General features: G+C 37.6%; 1 protein-coding gene across 1 annotated transcript in view; it reads left to right on the forward strand.

Moving 5' to 3' along the window:
- The first annotated feature begins 12,148 nt into the window (after positions 1-12,148).
- Positions 12,149-21,906, forward strand: part of LOC114658375 (uncharacterized) — a 54,927-nt gene continuing 45,169 nt past the window's right edge. Inside the window, exon 1 of the mRNA XM_051933200.1 lies at positions 12,149-12,171. Within this exon, the coding sequence (XP_051789160.1) occupies positions 12,169-12,171 (3 nt within the window). The 5' untranslated portion in view covers positions 12,149-12,168. The remainder of the gene's footprint in view (positions 12,172-21,906) is intronic.

The raw sequence follows: 21,906 nt of genomic DNA on the forward strand, positions 1-21,906 counted from the left end.
TTACATGACATTTAGGCAGCAGTTTAATTAGTAAGTTCTCTGAACAAAGAGAAAGTGAGCACTCCGATTATATATTCATCCATCCATCTTATCTTCTTATTCTAGTTTGGATTACAGAGAGCCACATGAGACCCCAGTAATAAAAAGCAAGGAATGGTCACAAAAGATAACTGAGGAAAATTTTAAACAAAAAATATACTGTATATATAAAGGTTAGACTATACCTCCTGTTTAGTAATGACTGTAATACTTTTTCCGTGAAATATATTTTCTAGTCGCAGGACCAGTTTTATATAAAATGAAGAGTGTGTCCTTAATTTGTGAATAGATTAATGACTAATACAAGTATCAAACTACAAAAAAGGGAGAAATTTCGGCTCTAAAAATGAGATGTAAACCTGTTTACATGTGGCTTTGTTCTTATGCAGGAAGAATTAATTATGAGTTTCTGATTTAGGAATAAAAACAATGAAAACTTGGAAAAGATGCATTTTTTTTTCCATCCACATGTCCATTTACTGAATATGTTTAATCGATTCAGTATCGTGGGGGCCTGATCTGGCTACCTGACACACTAGACAGGAGCAAGCCCTGGACAGGATGGCAGTCCAGCACAGGACACACTCACTGGCCAACAGTAGTGCTGCCTTTTAATTCTGCAAAAATAAAAACTGTAATATTGAAAATGCTTCCAAATTTTAGTTGTGGTGCCAAAAAATATCTTTTAGTTATAAACAGCCCCCAATTGTTAATAATCATGTGAAAATGTATTAGTACTGTAAATATAAATTTTGTGAAACTGCTGAATTTGTTTTTCCTTATCAAGAGAAACCCACAAACTTTGCTAGAACATTTGCGCCATCTAGTGTTCGTAAGACATAAACGCTAAGCCTTTTTCTCTCTGAGTTTTCATTACAGGGTCCTAGAAGCAGGTCTCACCCTGGCAGCAGACGATGAAGGCAGAAGTCAAGTGTGGATGTCCTGCAAAATAATCATAGGTTTCAGGTCAGCCTGGACGTGTATTGTATTTACAATGCATCGTTTGATCTCAAAGCAACTGTTATTTTGTTGTTGTGTATAGTAAGAAAAAGTGCTGTTTAAAATAAAGAAAGATTAATAAGATTTATATCACTAAACCAAAATTGAACTGGAATGTCCTTAATTTAATCAGCACTCGAAATTTCTGCAGACTCTCGACATTGTTCATTTCATTAAATACCTTCTTGCCTGATAGATAACCCTGAAATATATGATAAAGAACATATAAATTATAATTATAAACATATATCATTCATTTCCATTAAATTCCATTAAAATGTACATATTGAATCATTTAATTTAGCTTGGGCTGTAATGGATAAAACAGACATTAAAGTAAGTAAATATCCACTCTGCAGCAGTGCTGTAGGCCTCTTTCACATATACTGTAGGTGACATTTCTAATTAGTTACTGAAATGCTGCCCTTGAAATAAAGCTACTATGTAACATGGAGAATAATAGTAGCCCTGGTGCTTTAAATGAAACCGACAGTAGGGGTTAAAATCATTTACTGGCACTAATGAACGCTCTGAATGGGTTAGTTGCTTCTCTAACAGAACAGAGGCGTTGCTTTATGTAACTGTTAAAAAAAATGAAAGTGCCATAATTAGCCACCCACCAAAATGCTCCATGGATCTTGAAAGCTTACATTCACTCAACCCCTCAACTCTCACATAGCAACCTTACATACAACAGGCTGCTGACTAAACACATGGTGGATATTGAACCAAAGTGACACCCACTGCATATGTCTTCATACATCTGTTTTGTAGCAAGTATCCACTAGATTTGTGAATCATATACACTGTGTATATATATATATATATATATATATATATATATATATATATATATATATATATATATATATATATATATATATATATATATATATATATATATATGTATGTATATGGGTGGCATGGTGGCGCAGTGGGTAGTGCTGCTGCCTCGCAGTTAGGAGACCCGGGTTCGCTTCCCAGGTCCTTCCTGCGTGGAGTTTGCATGTTCTCCCCGTGTCTGTATGGGTTTCCTCCCACAGTCCAAAGACATGCAGGTTAGGTGCATTGGCGATTCTGAATTGGCCTTGGTGTGTGTGTGTGTGTGTGTGTGTGTGTGTGTGTGTATGCGCGCGCACCCTGCGGGGTTTCTTTCCTGCCTTGCACCCTGTGTTGGCTGGGATTGGCTCCAGCCGGACCTTGTAGTTAGGATATAGCAGGTTGGATAATGGATGAATGTATGTATACTTTATATGTGTGTGTGTATATATATATATAAACACACTCTGTATATATAATGAATTCAGTTCTCTTGATATTATTAAATGCAAATACATTACATAATGAGCACACAAAAAGACAAGGATTTGTTTAAACAGGCAGTTTGAAACTGATTAGCTAAATGGAATCCAACAACATCTGTCCATTTATTATTGTTGAACTTTATATGTATGCATATACAGTATCTCTCTATTATATTAAAAAATCCTGGGATGAGATGTGACTTTTTCAGAGAGATAATTTCATGTCCCACGAGATGAGACTGTGCCAAGAGATTTAACCACATGATTTAACCACACCTGGGGCCGGAAATAAAAGACAAAGGGTAGATGACAAAGTAGAATGTCATAAAGAGGTTCAAAAACGTTGGTGTGATACACATGCAGAGCAGGTTAGAGGTAATGAAAGTACTAAAATTCGAAGGTCTCAAAGAAATGAAAGTAAAATCACATTAGCGCAAACAAACGGAAATTATTACTCGGTGAAACAGCGAAAAGAGATTGAATATATGGATATAGGTGATATGACAGAAGTATTCAGATATTGTTCTGATTTAAACTTTAAGTCGGAGACTTGTAGATTGTCTAATTCGTGTTGCCATCAGGGAAAAGTAGTATTTCTTCCCAATGAAGAGGCGTATCTGCGAGAATTAAAAGATTTGTTGTTTGGTGAAAGTGAAATCCACATACGTGAGCAGCAGAGATGTGAAGTGGCTGGTGTGTAGAGCAGGACAGGGGGTTGGCGAGCGAAGCGAGCAGAGGGCGAAGCCTCCTAGTATATGACTATAAACACACTGAGAGTGAAGCGTGTTACTAAGAAGTAAATGTTATATTTCACAATGCATGACCCGTTCATTGCGATTTCACTCGGTGAACCAAATATTTGAATATTTGTAACAACAACTAGTCATTTAATCATGATCAAATTTTGTGATTAACCTATGTGATTTAATGTTACAATAGCAATTTTTTTCCCTGCAGTTATAGCCATGATGGTGTACTGCTGATTCATGGTGCTGGGAATCTGGTCTTCTTAATTGTTTTTCTTTTATGTCTTTCTAAGTTCTTTTCCCACATAAATGTATAATTATTGGTGGTTTCTTGACCCAATTCAATTTTGATGTCAGCTTTCTGCAAAAATACATCTATTACTCATTTACTCATATGTAACAAGACCTTAACATACATGTCTTTGGGTCTTTATAAGACTTACAAAGCATCAGTAAAGTGTTTATTATCTCTGTAATGTGACCTACTAACAACATGTTACTTAGAGTGGTCGGAGGTGGCTTCACTGAGACATCCATCCATCCATTTGCCAACCCGCTGAATCCAAACACAGGGTCACGGGGGTCTGCTGGAGCCAATCCCAGCCAACACAAGGCACAAGGCAGGAACCAATCCTGGGCAGGGTGCCAACCCACCGCAGGACACACACAAACACACCCACACACCAAGCACACACTAGGGCCAATTTGGAATCGCCAATCCACCTAACCTGCATGTCTTTGGACTGTGGGAGGAAACCGGAGCGCCCGGAGGAAACCCACGCAGACACGGGGAGAACATGCAAACTCCACGCAGGGAGGGCCCGGGAAGCGAACCCAGGTCCCCAGGTCTCCCAACTGCGAGGCAGCAGCGCTACCCACTGCGCCACCGTGCCGCCCCTCACTGAGACATTTCTCTTGATATTATATATTCAGTTTAAGACCTGTGAATCCTTCATATTTACAAGTCATTTTATCAGTATGTCAGTACATCACACTGCACTGAGATGAATAATCTGTCTGCTAATGATTTATAAGTGTCATGAAGACCAGAAGAAGCCTTTGTTAAGGTCTTGTTACATACAAGTAAATGTGTAATTAGATGCATTTTTGCAATACCTAAACTAAAGTGTTACCACACTTTTTGAATCCATAATATATGTGAGCCATTTTCACTGCCATGTTTGTTGTTGCCATTTTGGACTTGTGTCATTAGGATTGCTCTCGCATTGCTAGTCCTTAGAGGTTGTGACACGGCCAAAGGTCATCTTTATCTCACTTCCCTATCTGAGTTCACAGATTCTTAAAACCTTTTTTTTTTAAACTTTTTGCTTACCTGATCATCTCTAGCGGTTGACCTTTCACCTTCAAAACTTTTGACTTTGATTCTTGCTTTGTGTTTTGCTCTTGATTGCTGTGCATTTGATTACCTGATATTCAAACCTTTTCTGTCCTTTGGCCATGTCTTTTCTTAAAGGTACTTAATAAATATTAATGTGCTTCCAGCTTAGCACAGCACGTGGCTCCAAGAGGCTGCCTTAGTCTCTTTGTGAATTTCTCTGTGCTTTTCACTAGGTACGTACTCTGATTTTCATTCCACATTAGAAAAACATACATGTTGCATTAATTGGTGACTATAAGATGGCTCAATTGTGTGTGGTTGTGTGCGTCTGAGAAGTAGTCATAGTAGTATTGTTTCTGTACAGTGTGCTTTGTGATAGACTAGCGCCTGGTCCAGTACTGGCTCCTCTCTTGTGCTCATTGTTGTCTCCTTCCACTGCTTCCTTAATCTGATTAAGTTTCTATCCAATACAGTATATACAGTCATATGAAAAAGTTTGGGAACCCCTCTTAATTCTTTGGATTTTTGTTTATCATTGGCTGAGCTTTCAAAGTAGAAACTTCCTTTTAATATATGACATGCCTTATGGAGACAGTAGTATTTCAGCAGTGACATTAAATTTATTGAATTAACAGAAAATATGCAATATGCATCATAACAAAATTAGACAGGTGTAAATATTTGGGCACCTCAACAGAGATATTACATCAATACATAGTTGAGCCTCCTTTTGCAAATATAACTACCTCTAGACGCCTCCTGTAGCCTTTGATGAGTGTCTGGATTCTGGATGGAGGTATTTTTGACCATTCTTCCATACAAAATCTCTCCAGTTCAGTTAAATTTGATAGCTGCCGAGCATGGACAGCCTGCTTCAAATCATCCAATAGATTTTCGATGATATTCAAGTCAGGGGACTGTGACGGCCATTCCAGAACATTGTACTTCTCCCTCTGCATGAATGCCTTTGTAGATTTCGAACTGTGTTTTGGGTCATTGTCTTGCTGGAATATCCAAACCCTGCGTAACGTCAACTTTGTTGCTGATGCTTGAACATTATCCTGAAGAATTTGTTGATATTGGGTTGAATTCATCTGACCCTCAACTTTAACAAGGGCCCCAGTCCCTGAACTAGCCACACAGCCCCACAGCATGATGGAACCTCCACCAAATTTGACAGTAGGTAGCAGGTGTTTTTATTGGAATGCGGTGTTCTTCTTCTGCCATGCAAACCATTTTTTGTTATGACCAAATCATTTTTGTCTCATCAGTCCAAAGCACTTTGTTCCAAAATGAATCTGGCATTTGCATACAACAAGTGACTCTGTTTGTGGCGTGAGTGCAAAAAGGGCTTCTTTCTCATCACCCTGCCATACAGATGTTCTTTGTGCAAATTGCGCTGAATTGTAGAACGATGTACAGATACACATTTTAAATTTACGTTCTTGCAGGTCTTTGGAGGTGATCTGTGGGTTGTCTGTAAACATTCTCACAATCCTTCGCATATGCCACTCCTGTATTTTTCTTGGCCTGCCAGACCTGGGTTTAATAGCAACTGTGCCTGTGGCCTTCCATTTCCTGATTACATTCCTTACAGTTGAAACTGACAGTTTAATCCTCTGAGATAGCTTTTTGTTGCCTTCCCCTAAACCATGATACTGAACAATCTTTGTTTTCAGATCTTTTGAGAGTTGCTTTGAGGATCCCATGCTGTCACTCTTCAGAGGAGAGTCAAAGAGAAGCACAACTTGCAATTGACCACCTTAAATACCTTTTCTCATGATTGGACACACCTGTCTATGAAGTTCAAGGCTTAACAAGTTAATCCAACCAACTTGGTGTTGCAAGTAATCAGTATTGAGCAGTTACATGCATTCAAATCAGCAAAATTACAAAGGTACCCAAATTTTTGCACAGCCATTTTTTCACATTTGATTTAATTTCATACAACTAAATACTTCTTCACTAAAAATCTTTGTTCAGAAAACACCCCAGTACTCAGATGTTCCTAGGAAATGAAAGACATACCACTGTTATCTTTTTTGTTGAAAGTAGAGTAAATTATTATGCAGGCTGTGAGGGGTTCCCAAACTTTTTCATATGACTGTAATCATGAAAAAGATGGATGGCAGCACACTCACTCACATGAGACCAGAGTTAGATTCAGAGGACAAAACCCTTTGGAATTAGTATTTTCATGTATTAGAGAAGACGTCACACAGACATTTTAAGAGCATGTGCAGACTCTTCATGGATGAAGTAATTGAGTCCAAACTGGAACCACAAATTCTAGAGCTGTGTTTCAGGAACACTCACCACTGTGCAACCAATATGATTAATTACATCATCCTGCAATACTATGGTGTAGGCTACTAAATGTTTCTTTTTAACTTCAACAAAACATTTAAATCAGCAAATGCACAGGGCTGTGTTGGAATAACTAGAACCTGACTAATTTTGCTACATCCAAACATCCATCCATCCATCAATCTATCTTTCCATTCTTCCATTATTGTTCTGAATGAATTTAGTTCAGGATTATACGGACCGAAGTCTCATCCCAGCAACATTAGATATAAACTGGGAACTAATTCTGGATGGGGTGTATCAGGGGATGGCACACCATAAGACAATTTCATCTACACAACCACATGCACTAATACATAGTTAATTCAGAATTCTTATTGGGCCTAAACACATATCACTACGATGCAGGAGAGAAACTGGAATACCAGAAAAAATAATTTTTGCTAACTTCTCTTTCAATGAAGGGTAGCACAGTGGTTGGTGGTCAGCGAAAGTGCATCATGAGTGCATCATGAATCCAGGGTCTAAGGTTTGACTCTTACATCTATCTGTCACCCCTTCAGAGTTTGAGAATTTTTTCTGAGTCTTTAAAGGTTTGCTTCTGGGTACTCAGAATTTCCTCTTACATCCTCAAGGATCAATACTGTGATTTGTGCTTTCTATTAAATAAAATGAAGTTACTTATTCTAATACATTCTTGTTTATCATGGCACTAGAGAGTGTTGATGTGTTGTGTGTTTGTTGGGAATGCAAATAAGAATTTCATTGTACTCTGTGCATGTCACAAGGCTACTTCTACAATCCGACTATCCATCCATCCATCCATTATCCAACCCGCTGAATCCGAACACAGGGTCACAGGGGTCTGCTGGAGCCAATCCCAGCCAACACAGGGCACAAGGCAGGAACCAATCCTGGGCAGGGTGCCAACCCACCGCAGACCATCCGACTATTCTGTGTAATTGGTGATTACAAGTTGGCCTCCATGTTATGGGTGTGCTTGTGAGTGTGTGCAAGAGTTGGCCTCCTTATGATAAATATCAAGCAGAACAATGCAAATGCACCAAATGAAGACATTTCAACTGAACATTATGATACTGATGCACCAGCCCTGTTACAGAGAGTGAGTTGGTGGCTTCTGCTCTTCCACATACAAGTTTTAATAAAGTTGTCTTTGCTGAATGATGCTGGTCAGAAGTATAAGGAAGCATTGCTTTTGTTTTCAGATTGTTTATCTGTTTATGATGAAATTCAACTACCTAAAGGAATACTCCACCAAATGTTTTTTAAATGTTATTTACCCCATGTACTTTCTAGTGATGGATGAGAAAACATTTTTATTTCATGTTTTAGCAAAACAAAGGTAATAGAATTTATGCTTCAATGAAAACGGACTGTGGTCAATGATAGAACCAGCAAACAACATCAAAATGTTCATGATTTAAATCTCATGTTACTTGTTTTGCATATTTCATGTAAAGTCATCCAGTCAAATACATAAAATGTGCAAAACACAAGCATTTTCCACTTAAATATTTCCAAATCGAGTCCTCTGTTAAAACGAAATTAGCCCACAACTTGGAACCCTTTAAGATGTTGTGTGAGGATGACTTCAACTTCTATTGAAGCATATGTTTTTTTAGTTTCATTTTGTATAAAAACATGAGATTAAAATTTTTCCTTGACCATAACTACAACATACATGGGGTAAGTAGCATTTAAAAATCATTATTGGGTGGAGTATTCCTTAAAGTTATGCTTTCCTAAGAGTTAACATTCTACAGTATATATCTAGCTGTATATGCATTAGTATCAGAGTTAGATTTCAAAGTTCAATCAACACTGGAGAAATAATTGGATCCCCTGATTACCACGGGAAATTTTCCACGTTTACTGTTTTGCCACAGATTGAAAAACAGGCAGAAAATATGTTTTTCATAAAAAGAACACTAGACCTGAGAGCTAGCTGTTCACCTGACCTGCAGATAAAGCAAAGCCCACTTTCTTTTTAAAACTTCCCTGCTACAAAAATAAGCGGGCAAAAAAAAAGAAAATCAGGAGACTAAATGTCTTCAGAAAGACTTCCCCAAAGTTCAGTAAAGGGAGTGCGAAACACAGAGTCAAATTCTTTTACTAGAAATCTACAAACAAACAAAAGTCTCAAGGAAAATCCACAATGTCAATTGACCCAGAAATGAGTGGCGTTGACTATTATACAGCTGACCCAATGACATCACAGGTCATGACCTCCAGTTATCATGTAGGGGGAACCAACTAAGAAATAACAAACAAAGAATCTACAAAATGGCAGCATCCAAGAAAAGCAATAAAATGGAGTTGAAAAAGACAATTTAATTTAATTTCAACTACTTTAAAAAGTATTCCAAACCAAATGCAAGAAATTAAATTTGAAACCAAAAATGCATAATTATATTCAAAGCAGAAACCTAAAATCAAAGAAGAATGAGAAAAACAATTTTTGAAAACAGTTCCTAACACTGACTTGCACCGGCCCTGCAGTCATGTGGAACACTGGCCACTCCAACATTTAACTGCTATACCACTGCAGTCAGTAGTTTAGCTAAACAGCTGACATCTGTGAACACTGTCGGGCATCTTCATAGATGGCGTGATATATGATATTAGAACATTAGAACATCAGAACATTTTTGACAAGAACATGCCATTTAGCCCAATAAAGCTTGCCGATTCTATGCCTCTAATTCCTCCAAAATAACATCAAGTCGAGTTTTGAAGGTCCGTACCGTTCAACTCTCTACCACACTATTTCTTAATTTATTCTGTGTGCCTACAGTTCTCAGTGTGAAGAAAAACTTTCTAATGTCTGTTTTTAAAAGTACTCCTAGATTCTTGTTGAACTCATTTTAAAGCAACAGCCTGGATCCACGGTACTAGTTCCTTTCATAACTTAAAAAGAAACGTCCAGTCATTTCACCTCTTAATGACAGTTTGCTTAAAATGAAATGGTTGAACTCCTTCAGTTTCTCCTGATAACGCATCCCCTGCAGTCCTGGAATCAGCCTAGCTGCTCGGCTCTGACTTTCTCTAGTGCTATTGGGTCTTTTTAACATCCTGGAAAACAAAACTGCAGATGAGGTCTAACCAGTACATTGCAAAGCTTGAGCAGAACCTCCTTCAACTTGTACTCTACACATTGTGCTATATAACCTAACAGCCTTCTTAGATCCTTCTGAACTCTGTCTGGAAGTTGATAGTGTCGAGTCCACTACGACTCCTAAATCCTTCTCATGAGGGGTACTTTCAAGGTTCAGATCTCCCATTGTGAATTCAAATCTAAGATTATTACTTCCTACATGAAATGCTTTACATATACTTACATTAAATTTCATCTGCCCATGCCTGTATTCTGTCCAAGTCCCTCTTTATTAATCACTTCAGTGTTTTCCTTGATGCTCTTCCATGTTGGTATGTTATGAAATTTTACCCAAATCAGGTGCAAAAAATTACAATTCAGTGATTTAATGGTTGGACTTCTCTGACACAGAGGCAGTTTGCAGATACTAACTGCTTAAAGCTCCTTTCCCTTTCCTCTGTCCCTGCCATTCACCAGTTAGGTAAAAAGCCAAGAAAATATTCTCACCATTTCCCTAATGCCAGAACTGCAACAATGTTTCCCATCATCATTTTAACAACAAGCCTGTTTGTTTTAGTCTGAATATTGCTTTTATTTACTGCTGAATTCATTCTGTGCTGCTGTGTTTTGAGTATTCCATCACTTTAATATCTGCAATAAGAGGATTTTCCATTTTTCACATCTGTGTCTTATGTTGTGAGGCTGAGATCTAGCTAATGTGAGTGTGTTAATGGTAGCCGCTTTAAACCCCATGATACTCTGATTTAACGTGTACAAGATGAAATGTTACACTTGCATTAAGAATGGGCAAATTATGCGTTTCGCTGTTCGCTCTTTGCTAATTATCACTTTCATGCCGTTTAAGAGCTAGACTAACATATTGGGAGACAGCCAGTCTTTGACCTTGGATTTGCATCAGCTGAGAGCAAAAAGAGCACAGTGCCATGGTGAGAGAAAATGTAAAGTGCTCTGAATGGAATTACTGAAATCTCTCCTGCCCAGAGGACTGAAAAAGTGTTTTCATCCTCCGAGCCATGCTACCAGGGCTTAAACACAAAATGCCATGTTGAGAGCTTCAGGGCACATCTGAGATTACTGTTTGTTTGCCACTGAAGCCCACTGAGTGAGCCCAGCATGCCAATACCTGTCTCATCTTTTCAAGCTCAGCAGATGCATCCTCAGCTAATCGATAGATGCAATAGCACTGCTGTATTTATACTAAAGCCCGCTTCAGCTTCACAAATAGCAGAAGGTGGCACAACAATGATTTCATTTTGGCAGTTTTATATGAGGATGCTGGTGGGTGATAGAATTTGTTTATTCTTTCTTGATTTTTTTAATAGATGAATCCAAAAAGGTTTTTTTTTTCTGTAATTTAATATTTGCAATGAATCTTAATAATCATACACATGTTTGTTAGAGAAAGCAACATATCTTTTGAGTGTGACATTAGAATGAGAATAATTGAGTCATGGCTGCTGATAAAAGAGCACCAAAATTCTGATATGTCAGAAGAAAATCTGTGCTGTTTGGTTTGTTGAGCAGAGCTATCAGGTAACCTTGAATGCTTCCAGGAGTTGTGACAAGGTGGTCCCAGGTCTTTAAGACCCTGCTCTGGATAAATGGGTTGAAAGAAAAAGTGAATAGACACTTCAGTCAATGCCTCAAATGCATGAAGCAAGTGGGCACCAAAATCATGACATGTAAAAAAATAATAATATCTATCCATCCATCTGTTTCCTGTACCCACTTAGCCAATTCAAGGTCTTGAGAGACTGCAAAAATCATTTGTATTTTCCGGGATGTTTGATGTGGAAAACGGCTCCACATCACCAGACGCTTAATAAGAGGGCTAAAACTGGATAAATCTAGAAACATTATCAAATTTTAAACTTTAATTTTGCTTGACAATTAAGTTAATTTTGGCAAATTACTACTTGTATTTCTACAGTAGCCTGCCATCCCATCCAGGAATGGTACCTTCCTTCCTACCAGTGCTGTTGGATGGGCTTCTGGACCACCCTTATCCTGCATTAGAATTGGAAAGTTTGGAAATTTCATGAGTCAATATTTTGATTCTCTTGGATGGGCAGGCATCCCAATTAAAGGTTGGCTCCTATTACTGTCAGGAAGGGCCCTGGAACTTCGCACCCCTTAACTGGAACAGGCAGTTTCACGTAGTGCTTAGGTGGATGGCATCCTTGTTGTCGCCAGATCCTGCCTGGCTGTGCCCTGTTGTGGAGTGGCATCCTAGCCAGGGTTATTTCCTGCTTGAGCCTCTTGATGTTGGGATAAGCTCAGCACCCCCACAACTCCATAATGGTATGAAGGGGTTCAAAAAAATTCATGATTTTATTTTAGATTTTTTTTGGTTAATAATGCATTCACTTGTAACTTTCATGCTAATTTTATTTGAAATCTAAAAAAAAGTAATGTATAAATTGAGCTACTAGATTAAGGGCTGTGGTGAATAGAAACTGTAACATGAAGTCAGAGAGTGGCCATATTTTATTTTTAAAATTAACATATTTGACACTGTAATTACTGTTTATTTTAGGGTTACCCTGAGCAGCAGGTTCTGAATTTGGAGAAAGGCGGCTGCAATGAATGACTTATTTTATATGTAGACAAAGATATCAATGAAGAGTAAGCTCTGTGTCAAAGAAAAAAAAATAAGCAGTGCTCTGTATGTCAATATTGTGTTTCTGAAGGATAGTTGTTTATTTTACATCATACATAATTATTGAGCCAGAATGAATAAATGATTTTTTTATGAAAAACAAACTATTTTTTAGAAATAGTTTTATCTAATAATGTAGCCTACCTGTCTTCATCAGCATATACTCTAAATAACTGACACAGTAGGTGTGTTGCTTTGTAGATGATATAGCAGAATGAAGGCTTAAAAAATTGGTACAATTGTGATTATTATTGAATGTAGCTGGTGAATGCAGATTTGTAAATTACTAAAAAATATGTATTCAATGCTTATAAAATGTTATTAATTATCTGTAGCTGTTATTGGCAGTGATCAAATGTGTGTTTCGAATCTTTATTGTACTTTTCTTCTTTCCCTCACATTGCTGTTATATTTTTTATAACTACTTACATGCAGACCGCAGTCTTACAGGTGATGATATGGAACAGATTAAATCATAAAAACTTTTATAAATAAGGAGAATTGATTTTTCAGTAGGGCGGCACGGTGGCGCAGTGGTAGCGCTGCTGCCTCGCAGTTAGGAGACCCGGGTTCGCTTCCCGGGTCCTCCCTGCGTGGAGTTTGCATGTTCTCCCCGTATCTGTGTGGGTTTCCTCTGGACGCTCCAGTTTCCTCCCACAGTCCAAAGACATGCAGGTTAGGTGGACTGGTGATTCTAAATTGGCCCTAGTGTGTGCTTGGTGTGTGGGTGTGTTTGTGTGTGTCCTGCGGTGGGTTGGCACCCTGCCCGGGATTGATTCCTGCACTGTGTTGGCTCCAGCAGACCCCCGTGACCCTGTGTTTGGATTCAACGGGTTGGAAAATGGATGGATTTTTCAGTATATTCTAACTTATATATTCAGTGAGGCATTATGGAAAAGTGTTATCTATTGAAATTTCATAGGGAATACAGTGCAGTAATAGCCTTTACACAGGAAATAACCGTAGCAAACTACTAGGATACATAAAGAGATCAATAGATGAGCCTGAACCAAGTATACTAGCAGGGATCATTACCAGGAAGTCAATCAATCTTTTCATCTTAAGGAAAATCATCAACCAAATCAAAGTCAAAAACTAGACCAGGGTTGGTATCAAAAAATTTCTTAGAAACAAAACAACACCATTATTTTGAAATCAAAAGAGTAATCTTCATGGCAAATGACATATTGAGCTGGCTTTTAAAGCATTACACTAGTGGTGTTATGATGCATGTCTTCTAGGAACCACAACCCAATAACAAGATATTACATCTTAGCCACAAACTTCAAATGGTGGCACCTGATAGGAAATAAAATTGCATTACTGTATACAGTAGGAGATGAAAGTAAAATGTATAAGAAAATCAACTTTTGTTTCAGAGTAAACATAGAATAGAGTAAAACAGAATAGAATAGAATGTCTTTTATTGTCATTGCACAGACGTATAACAAAATTTTAGTGTCTCCCCTATATAATACATACAATTTAATAAAAACAGAATCTTCAACAGATTCAACATATGCTCTACATTTTAAACCACACACATGCAATAATATAAACCAATAAAATAATAAAAACAATAAAACATTGAAGGTGGAAAATATAACTAGTAAAGAGTGGAGTAGTTCCATTTCACAGTGATTAACATGAGTCTCTGAGATGTTGTACGTTTCTCCCATTGATGATAGATGAGCAATCAGCTATAAAACCATATGTAGTTTCTAATAGCACTCGACTAGAATCTTTTCAGTAGTCTGGAAATGTGTGTCTTACTAGAACTATAACACCTTCTAGAAGGCAGCAGAGTGCCAAGGTGGTGGCAAGGGTGAGATGGGTTCCTAATGATTTCTTTGGCCCTTCATAAACATCAAGTTCTGTGCGTGTCCTCTAGTGAAGGTAAGGTTTAAGGTTTCTTTATTTAGTCATGTTTACACAAGAAAACATGAAATTTGCCTTCTCGGTTGCATCTAATAACAAGACAGAATGAAATAAAACAAACAAATAGAAACAAGACAGGTTAAGGTAAGGCAGTTAGATAATGCATATTTACACCAAAAAAAGATTACAGGATATATATCAAAACCTTATTCATTATCTCCAATATTTCTTATTGAAAAGACAAATGGCACAAGGAAGAAAGGAATTTCTGGAGCTATTTGTGTGAGTTTTCAAAGCGACTGTCTTTTCTGATTTACTGAACTTTAGTTCTACATGTAATGGATGTCTGTCATCAGTTGAGATGATTTCCAGTTTCTTTACCATTGCCCTCTGACACACACTAGTCAAATCATCTACATCAGCCCCAATAACTGGGTGTTGGTAATTTGGTGCTGACTTGATGACTCTCTGAAGAGATAAGCACCAGATAGCATTGCCAGAATATCATCTTATATGAGAGAAGTTTCACCAAACCCCATTTGAGTGCAAGAAAAATAATGTAGTAAAAAAAGTATATTTCAAGTTTTGTGACTCACTATTAACAAGTCACTGGGGAGTGGCGATATGCCACATGTTGGTCAGATAGGAAAATAGAGTTTCATTGCGCTGTATACATTAACAATGTTACAACTGCTACTGCTGCTACTACTAATAATAATAACATGAATGATAAAAGTCTGAATTCATATACAGTAAGTTGCTTTAATCCAGGTGGTTCATAAGAAATAATTTACTTCATGAGGTAGAATTATATAATAAACAAGAATAGTTAAGTCAAATATCTGAAATATTAAAATGTGTACTTCTTTTTAAATGTTTAAAGTCTAAATATTCTCAATTGTAATTGAAATGTATTATTTTTTCCCCTTTTCATAGAGGTCCATAGTAGTAGTAGTAGTAAAGGATCAAAAATAACATATTTGTAATCACTAACCTTGAAAAATTCTAAAACAAAACCCCACATGCTTAGGTTTTAAATTTGTTATTTTTAACCTTCTGGAAGTGGCTCAGAGAAGGCTAGGACCACCAGTAAAGAAAATCAGTATCAAAAATAATTGTATAAAAAAACACTTCATGTGCCTATATTACTGATCCCCATTTTTTCACAGTGCTGTGAAAAGGAGTAACTTTGACCCCTTGTGTTATGTATATGTAAGAATTTAAGACTAAATCTAAGCTCTATTTAATGTTACAAATAATTGCATTGAATGTGTGATGTGCCTGCACCTTGGTATTAAGGCGCACGTTACTGCTGGAACTTGTTACACACATAAAATGTTGGAAGTTTGATAATTGCTGCATTTCTGTCTGTTTTTATTAATATAGTAGTATACTGTTGGTTTAAGTGTAAAAATACAACACCTTGTATCCCATTAGGCAATGAACCACTGAGGTCGGTGGATGTGGCAGGCACAACTTCAAATTCTTCTGATCATTATTACTGCAGACATCAATTGGTATACTTTTTATCATAAGGGTGTCATTTCCTGCCCAAAATATGGTTCAGAAATGGCGTAAAAATGAAGATTCTTTGGGTCTAGAAGGCCATAAATTGGAAGGAACTCCAAAAAGCTTTACATCTTGCATAACTAGACATCAAGACGCATCAAACAGTATATCATAAAAGGGGATTTCTTCTACCAATAGATCTTGAGGCTCCAGATATGAAAACTGAAAAGATGTCAAAGCGCTCATAAATAATTTTTATGAACAAAAATAATATTGACTAAAGGTATGCTTGTGGAGCTCAGTTTTTATCCCAGTTAAAAGGTGGTGGGTGAAGGAGAAAACTCTTGACTATTTAATTAAAGCAGCTGGCTATTTGAGTAAGTGATTGCTATTTATATTTATTTACACACACACACACACGCGCACGCACACACACACACACACACATATATATATAAATGTATATATATATATACATACAGTATACAGTATATAGCTGCTGGACTGAATGTTTTTCAATGATTTTTTCTGTATTATACTGTGCAGTGGGTCAGTCCCAGGTGTACTGTATGCTGAAATTTGGATTAGACAGGAGATGTCTTAATTTCCTTAGTGTGAGGAAGCATAAGGAGATTGTTGAATTCTTCTTGTTTCAGACTAGCTTTTTCTATAACCAAGAATGCACCTTGCAGCTGTGATCAAACATTATCTTCATGACCAGACATGCATGAGCAGATACTTCAAGTTTATATGCATGGAAATGCATCTCACCGTTTAATACTTATTTTTCAACATAAAAATTCAAATGTTGTTTTCAGTTTGATATGTGCAATGTCAGGTTTGATATCAGGATAGAATATGTACAGCCTGCAAGCTTCAAAGGTTTGCTTGATATGAAATTTTTAATTTTTTAATTTTGGCAAACAATACAGGACCACTAGATTCAGAAGCCATTTTTATCTTCAGATCATAAGGCTGAACTCAAAATCCTGTAATAGTGACATTGCATGGTGTGTTCTTCTATCTCTGGTCTGAAGTTCGATTTAATGTAAGGTGATGCATTCACTGCCCATTTTTACTATTATGTCACTGTCACTGTCTGTGGTCAACGTGCTAGTAAGAATCTTATCATGAAAGTAAACCTGAACTTGAAAGATCAACTTTAAATTCTGATATCAAATTTGAAGATGCCAATATTAAAATTTAAAATGTTGAAATCAAATTTAAAAAGACTTAAATTCCAAAAAAAAGGTAATATTAAATTCTGAATGTCTGCGCCAAATGCAGTAAAGGAGAATATCAGTAATTTGAATTTTGATAACAAAAGATGGATTCACGCTAAAACAGCTTACCATAGATGCATACTGAGCTGATTTCAAATATGAAAATAGTACATTGCATTATCAGTATGCTGATATTCAGAACAAGTACGTGGCTATCTGTAGGTGAGAGGTGGTCAGTGCCTATACAAAGAAAAATAAGAAACAAGGTTTTTTTAGCATTTAGTCGCCCTCCCTCACCACTGGATGACATATTAATATCACCAGTGCTTAAGAATGAAGGGTTCAATGGTAACATGGCTTGCCATATACTTGTTGTGGTTACTTTGAAATTTTTACAAAGGTTCCTGCGAAGGTTGCAGTTGCTTCCTGTGTTGATATGGTACCTGTGTGAATCTGAAGAGAATTACAAATCACAGTCACTGACAGGCTTTGGCCATTGTGGTCATGTAGAAGAGAAGCCTGCACTCAGAGCATCGTTATTCTGTTAACCGTTTTCTAAAGACTCTGTTGCCCTGCTTTTGGTGGTTTGGATTGTTTTGACTTGTTTAACACAGACTAAACAGAAACACATCAAGTCATGTGTGGCATAGTGGTTAAGGTTTTGGCCATCAAATGCTGAGTTTTTGGGTTCAAATCCTGCTACTGACACAGTGTGAGCATGATGAAGTCACATCACCTGCCTGTCCTACAATAGGAAAAAACGAACAAAGTGTAACCAGTTGTATCTTTCAGATGTTGTAAGTTGCCTTGGATAATGGTGTCAGCCAAAGAATAATAAAAAATGTGACCTAGAAAGTTAGGTCTACGACAAAGTGCAGCATAAAGGCAAATATAAAATAAGATGGTAGAAAAGTTCTTGGCAATGTTAACCAGTGACAAAAAAAAAAAAAATCAACAGCTGTTAAGTACTCCATGTCTGCTTTGTGGGTGAGAATGCAAATACAGATATTGATACAAGCAATGAAATATCTCAGCCTATTAATATGGTTGTGTGTGTGTGTGTGTGAGTCCTTGTGTGTTTGTGTGTTCGCTTCAGTTGTCATTTTAGCTCAGCCTGATAAACTGTTGCTACTCTTACATGTGGCAGAGTTTGCCCAAGTGCTGTCAAGGCTAGAACCCTGTAGGTACTCCTGTGTGTAAGTAAGATGATCAGCATTCTCGGGGCAGGTAAAAAATACAAGAACATATAGACACTGAAGTAATGAAAGTAAAAAAAACAAATGGAAAATAAATGGTTCTTTGGGGTTTATGGAAAAGCAGCATGTGGAAGCTATTGCTAGTCTCCCATAATCCAGTGCAGTGGCTCCTATAGCAGGAGGGTCACGAACTATTTCTGAACGGGACGCCAGTAAATTGCGGGGTATACCCACTCATCCACCACACGCACTCTTTCATGCAAATCCGATTTAGAGTTCCCATTTAACCTAATACAGACCTGTGTGGTGCGGGAGGAAAAACAAATGAATAATCCACACAGACATAAGGTTTAAAAATGCGCCCCCATCTTCCATTCCAACCACTGCGTTATCGCGACACCTTAAGTTTTCATCATTTCCCATATTTCATGTTAAATTTTCTAAAGGCTGATTTTAAAAGTAAAGTTCGTAAAATGTATTAGGACACGTTGACGGCTAGTATTACGTGCACGTCCATCTTCTGACCCGCTTCGCTTATCTAATTCATATCCTCGGGGGTGCGCATCAAAGCGGGCTCGTTTTTTGAGAGAGTTGCGCGTGCGCGTGCGCGTGAAGGGGCAGCTAGGGGGGCGGCTGTGTGACTGAGATCGTTTGACCGAGCACCGGATAAATCATTAGAGGCTCTGCGGTGTTTTCGTGATGAATCCAGCTGGGAACACAGAATTCAGTCCTAGCTTCCACTAAAGAGGACTGCAGAAGAGCGAATCATACGAAACATCCAGTGCGCGCAGGTACAAATGTCTTCTGTGACTTGACATCGTTTTGTTTTCTGAAAGTGTTTACTGTACTCCAAGTGTTTTGTCTCATTTATCAAAGTGTACACTTGATGTTTGTCTAAACAATCAGGAAAGACTTTGTTCCTTATTGAAGACCTTTTATTTATGTCGTATCTGTGAGATTAAGTTTTGCAACGCCGAGTGAAAATCACTCGGTCCATCAGTTAAGTAAGGTGGAACTCACTTTGACTTTGGTGGCAGCTACAGATGTGCCATCACGGTTTCAGATGATTTGGAAAGGATTCGGTTCACGGACTTTGTCCAGTTTTCTTTACGTGAAGACCGCGACTGACGCTTGTACAAAATGCAGAATTCCGTAGAAGTTTTGAAGCGCTGCTTTCAATTGTGGGGGCGTGTTTTGAGGGTCTTTTTAGTGTGATGGGAGCAGTGAACCTAATTTGCATCAAAAATAAGTTTTTGTGGATCGTTTTTGCACGTTCGTACCAATTTATCGACGAATTATAGTACTTTTTTTCTTTCTTTCTTTAAAACTGCACGTGCATCCGAATATGTATTGATGAACCACCGATAAACCCAGTAAAAACTCCAGAATGAACATTAGTCGCTAAAGAAAAGGAATGTTAATGTTCTCAGTGTAATCAGTTTAGCTGCCGTGGAAATGTGTCCCTCGTCTCCATGGCGATTGAACGCACATTCTATACACTCTTTTGGTGCTGCTGATTAAAATCAACAGCCACAAAAATGGGTAACATACCTGGGGGCACTTTTTGGGCGCTCGTAACTGGCAGTTTAAATATTAGCGCTTTAAACTTTGAACATATCCTAGGTGTGTATAATTACTTATTTAAAAGTAGGGTTCAATTAATTTTGAGGTTCCATGGAAAATAAACAGCATCATTATCATGATCCTTTACAGAGCAAACTGAATAGAACAGAGAATCAAGCAGATAATCGGAATAAAAATAGGATGAAGAACGAAGCATTGCCAGATATGTAGTATGCAGTGAGCCCTAAGACACAGTGTGAGTATGGCCAGCCATTTTTACATCTGATGCCTCACTTTGACAAGTCAAAATTCCATTCTGTTGAGGCAAAAATACATTTTAGACATCTAGAATATAATTTTGTCAAGCCATAATTCAAAATTGAGGCATCAACAACTGAATATTCAAAATGAGAATTGCAGATATATATACAAAGCTTTCTGCTTGTATGTGTTATTACATTTTCACTGGCCATATGTGTGATTAGATTTCTCTATAATTACATTTTGATCAGTTACAAACAGATATCTTGCATTAATTTTGACTAGTTCATATTGAATTTTAGGTATCTATAATTACATTTTAGACATTATTAATTCATTATAAAGATCTCTAATTCTAATTTTGACTAGTTGCAGTATAATTATAAATAGCTGTAATTCAAGTTTTCTCAAATGGAATTACAAATATTGTACCTGCAATTGTCTGCTCCATTGTAGGCTATTGGCAAAAAGCTCAATTTTCACTAATCCAAATTAAATTATGTATCTCTGTAATTACAGTTCTAACTAGTTTAATATGATTACAGTTATCTCTACAGTGAAAATGTATTTGCAGATGTCTAAAATAGCAATAAACACAAGGTATTATGTGTTAAAATGGCTTGCCATAGTGTGAAACACCCACTTGTAACCACCCGCACACACTCATGCAAGGCCAGTTAAGAACTGGCAGTCGACCAGATATGAGCATCTGTGGGATGTGGGAGAGAACTGGAAAACCTACACAGAAACACGGGGCAGATGCAGACTTCACTTCATCATTTGAAACAAGAGAAAGTGCAGTATAGTAAAGCAAGGCAGAGTTCAGTTCAGAAGGCCAGTGCTGAAATACAATTTTATGAAATTAAGATTTAACATTCATGCCATTCGCCCCCTGCATTTGGATACAAGAGTTGTGTTTATTTATGTAGTGCTAATGAACATCTTGTCTCCTATCCTGTTCATGATTTCCATGGACAGGATGTATCAAAGTACAGCCAAGGTTTGGGAATCTAAGATTTACATCTCCTCAGTTTGCAAGTGATATTGTCTCCTTGGCCTCATCATAACGTAATCTCTGATGTGTGCCGGAACTGTAATGCAACTGGGATCAAAATGAGCTTGGTGTCTTTGGACAAGCTGAAGCAAGTGGTCGCGTTCAAGTTCTGTACTTTGTGTTCTTGTTCAAGAGTGAAGGAAAAGGTAATAGCAAGCTTAACTAATGTATTGGTCAGCAGTTTTAAAAACATTCTACAGGGAGATTCACTTGAAAGAAGCCCTGACTATTCTGTTGTAACTCCCATTACGATGAAGCATTCTGAACTAAAAAATACGCTATACACCTTGACGTATGTGTAATCGATTGCATTACATGCGATGCTGGAAGTGGTTTCCGTTTTCTTCCAGACACCTTTAGACGCGGTGCTCCATGTTCCTGAATGTATCAGCAAGCGTCTCTAGGGGAATAGCAGCAATTTCACGTTGGATGTTTTCCTTCAAATCTTCCACAGTGTGAAGTTTGTTCCAATAGACTTTTCCTTTGAGCATACCCCAAAGGAAGAAGTCTGGTGGTGTCGGATACGGCATCTTTGGTGGCCAAAGCCCCTTTGAAATTACCCTGTTGCTGAAGAAGGACTCAATTTATGCTATGCTCCTTGCCAATGTGTGACATGTTGCTCCATCTTGCTGGAAGTAACCCTCTGTTAACTCACGATTATTCAGTTGATTCTGACATCGTTTAAACGAATTG

Source organism: Erpetoichthys calabaricus, chromosome 10 (genome assembly GCF_900747795.2).
Source record: "Erpetoichthys calabaricus chromosome 10, fErpCal1.3, whole genome shotgun sequence".
Lineage (NCBI taxonomy): Eukaryota > Metazoa > Chordata > Cladistia > Polypteriformes > Polypteridae > Erpetoichthys > Erpetoichthys calabaricus.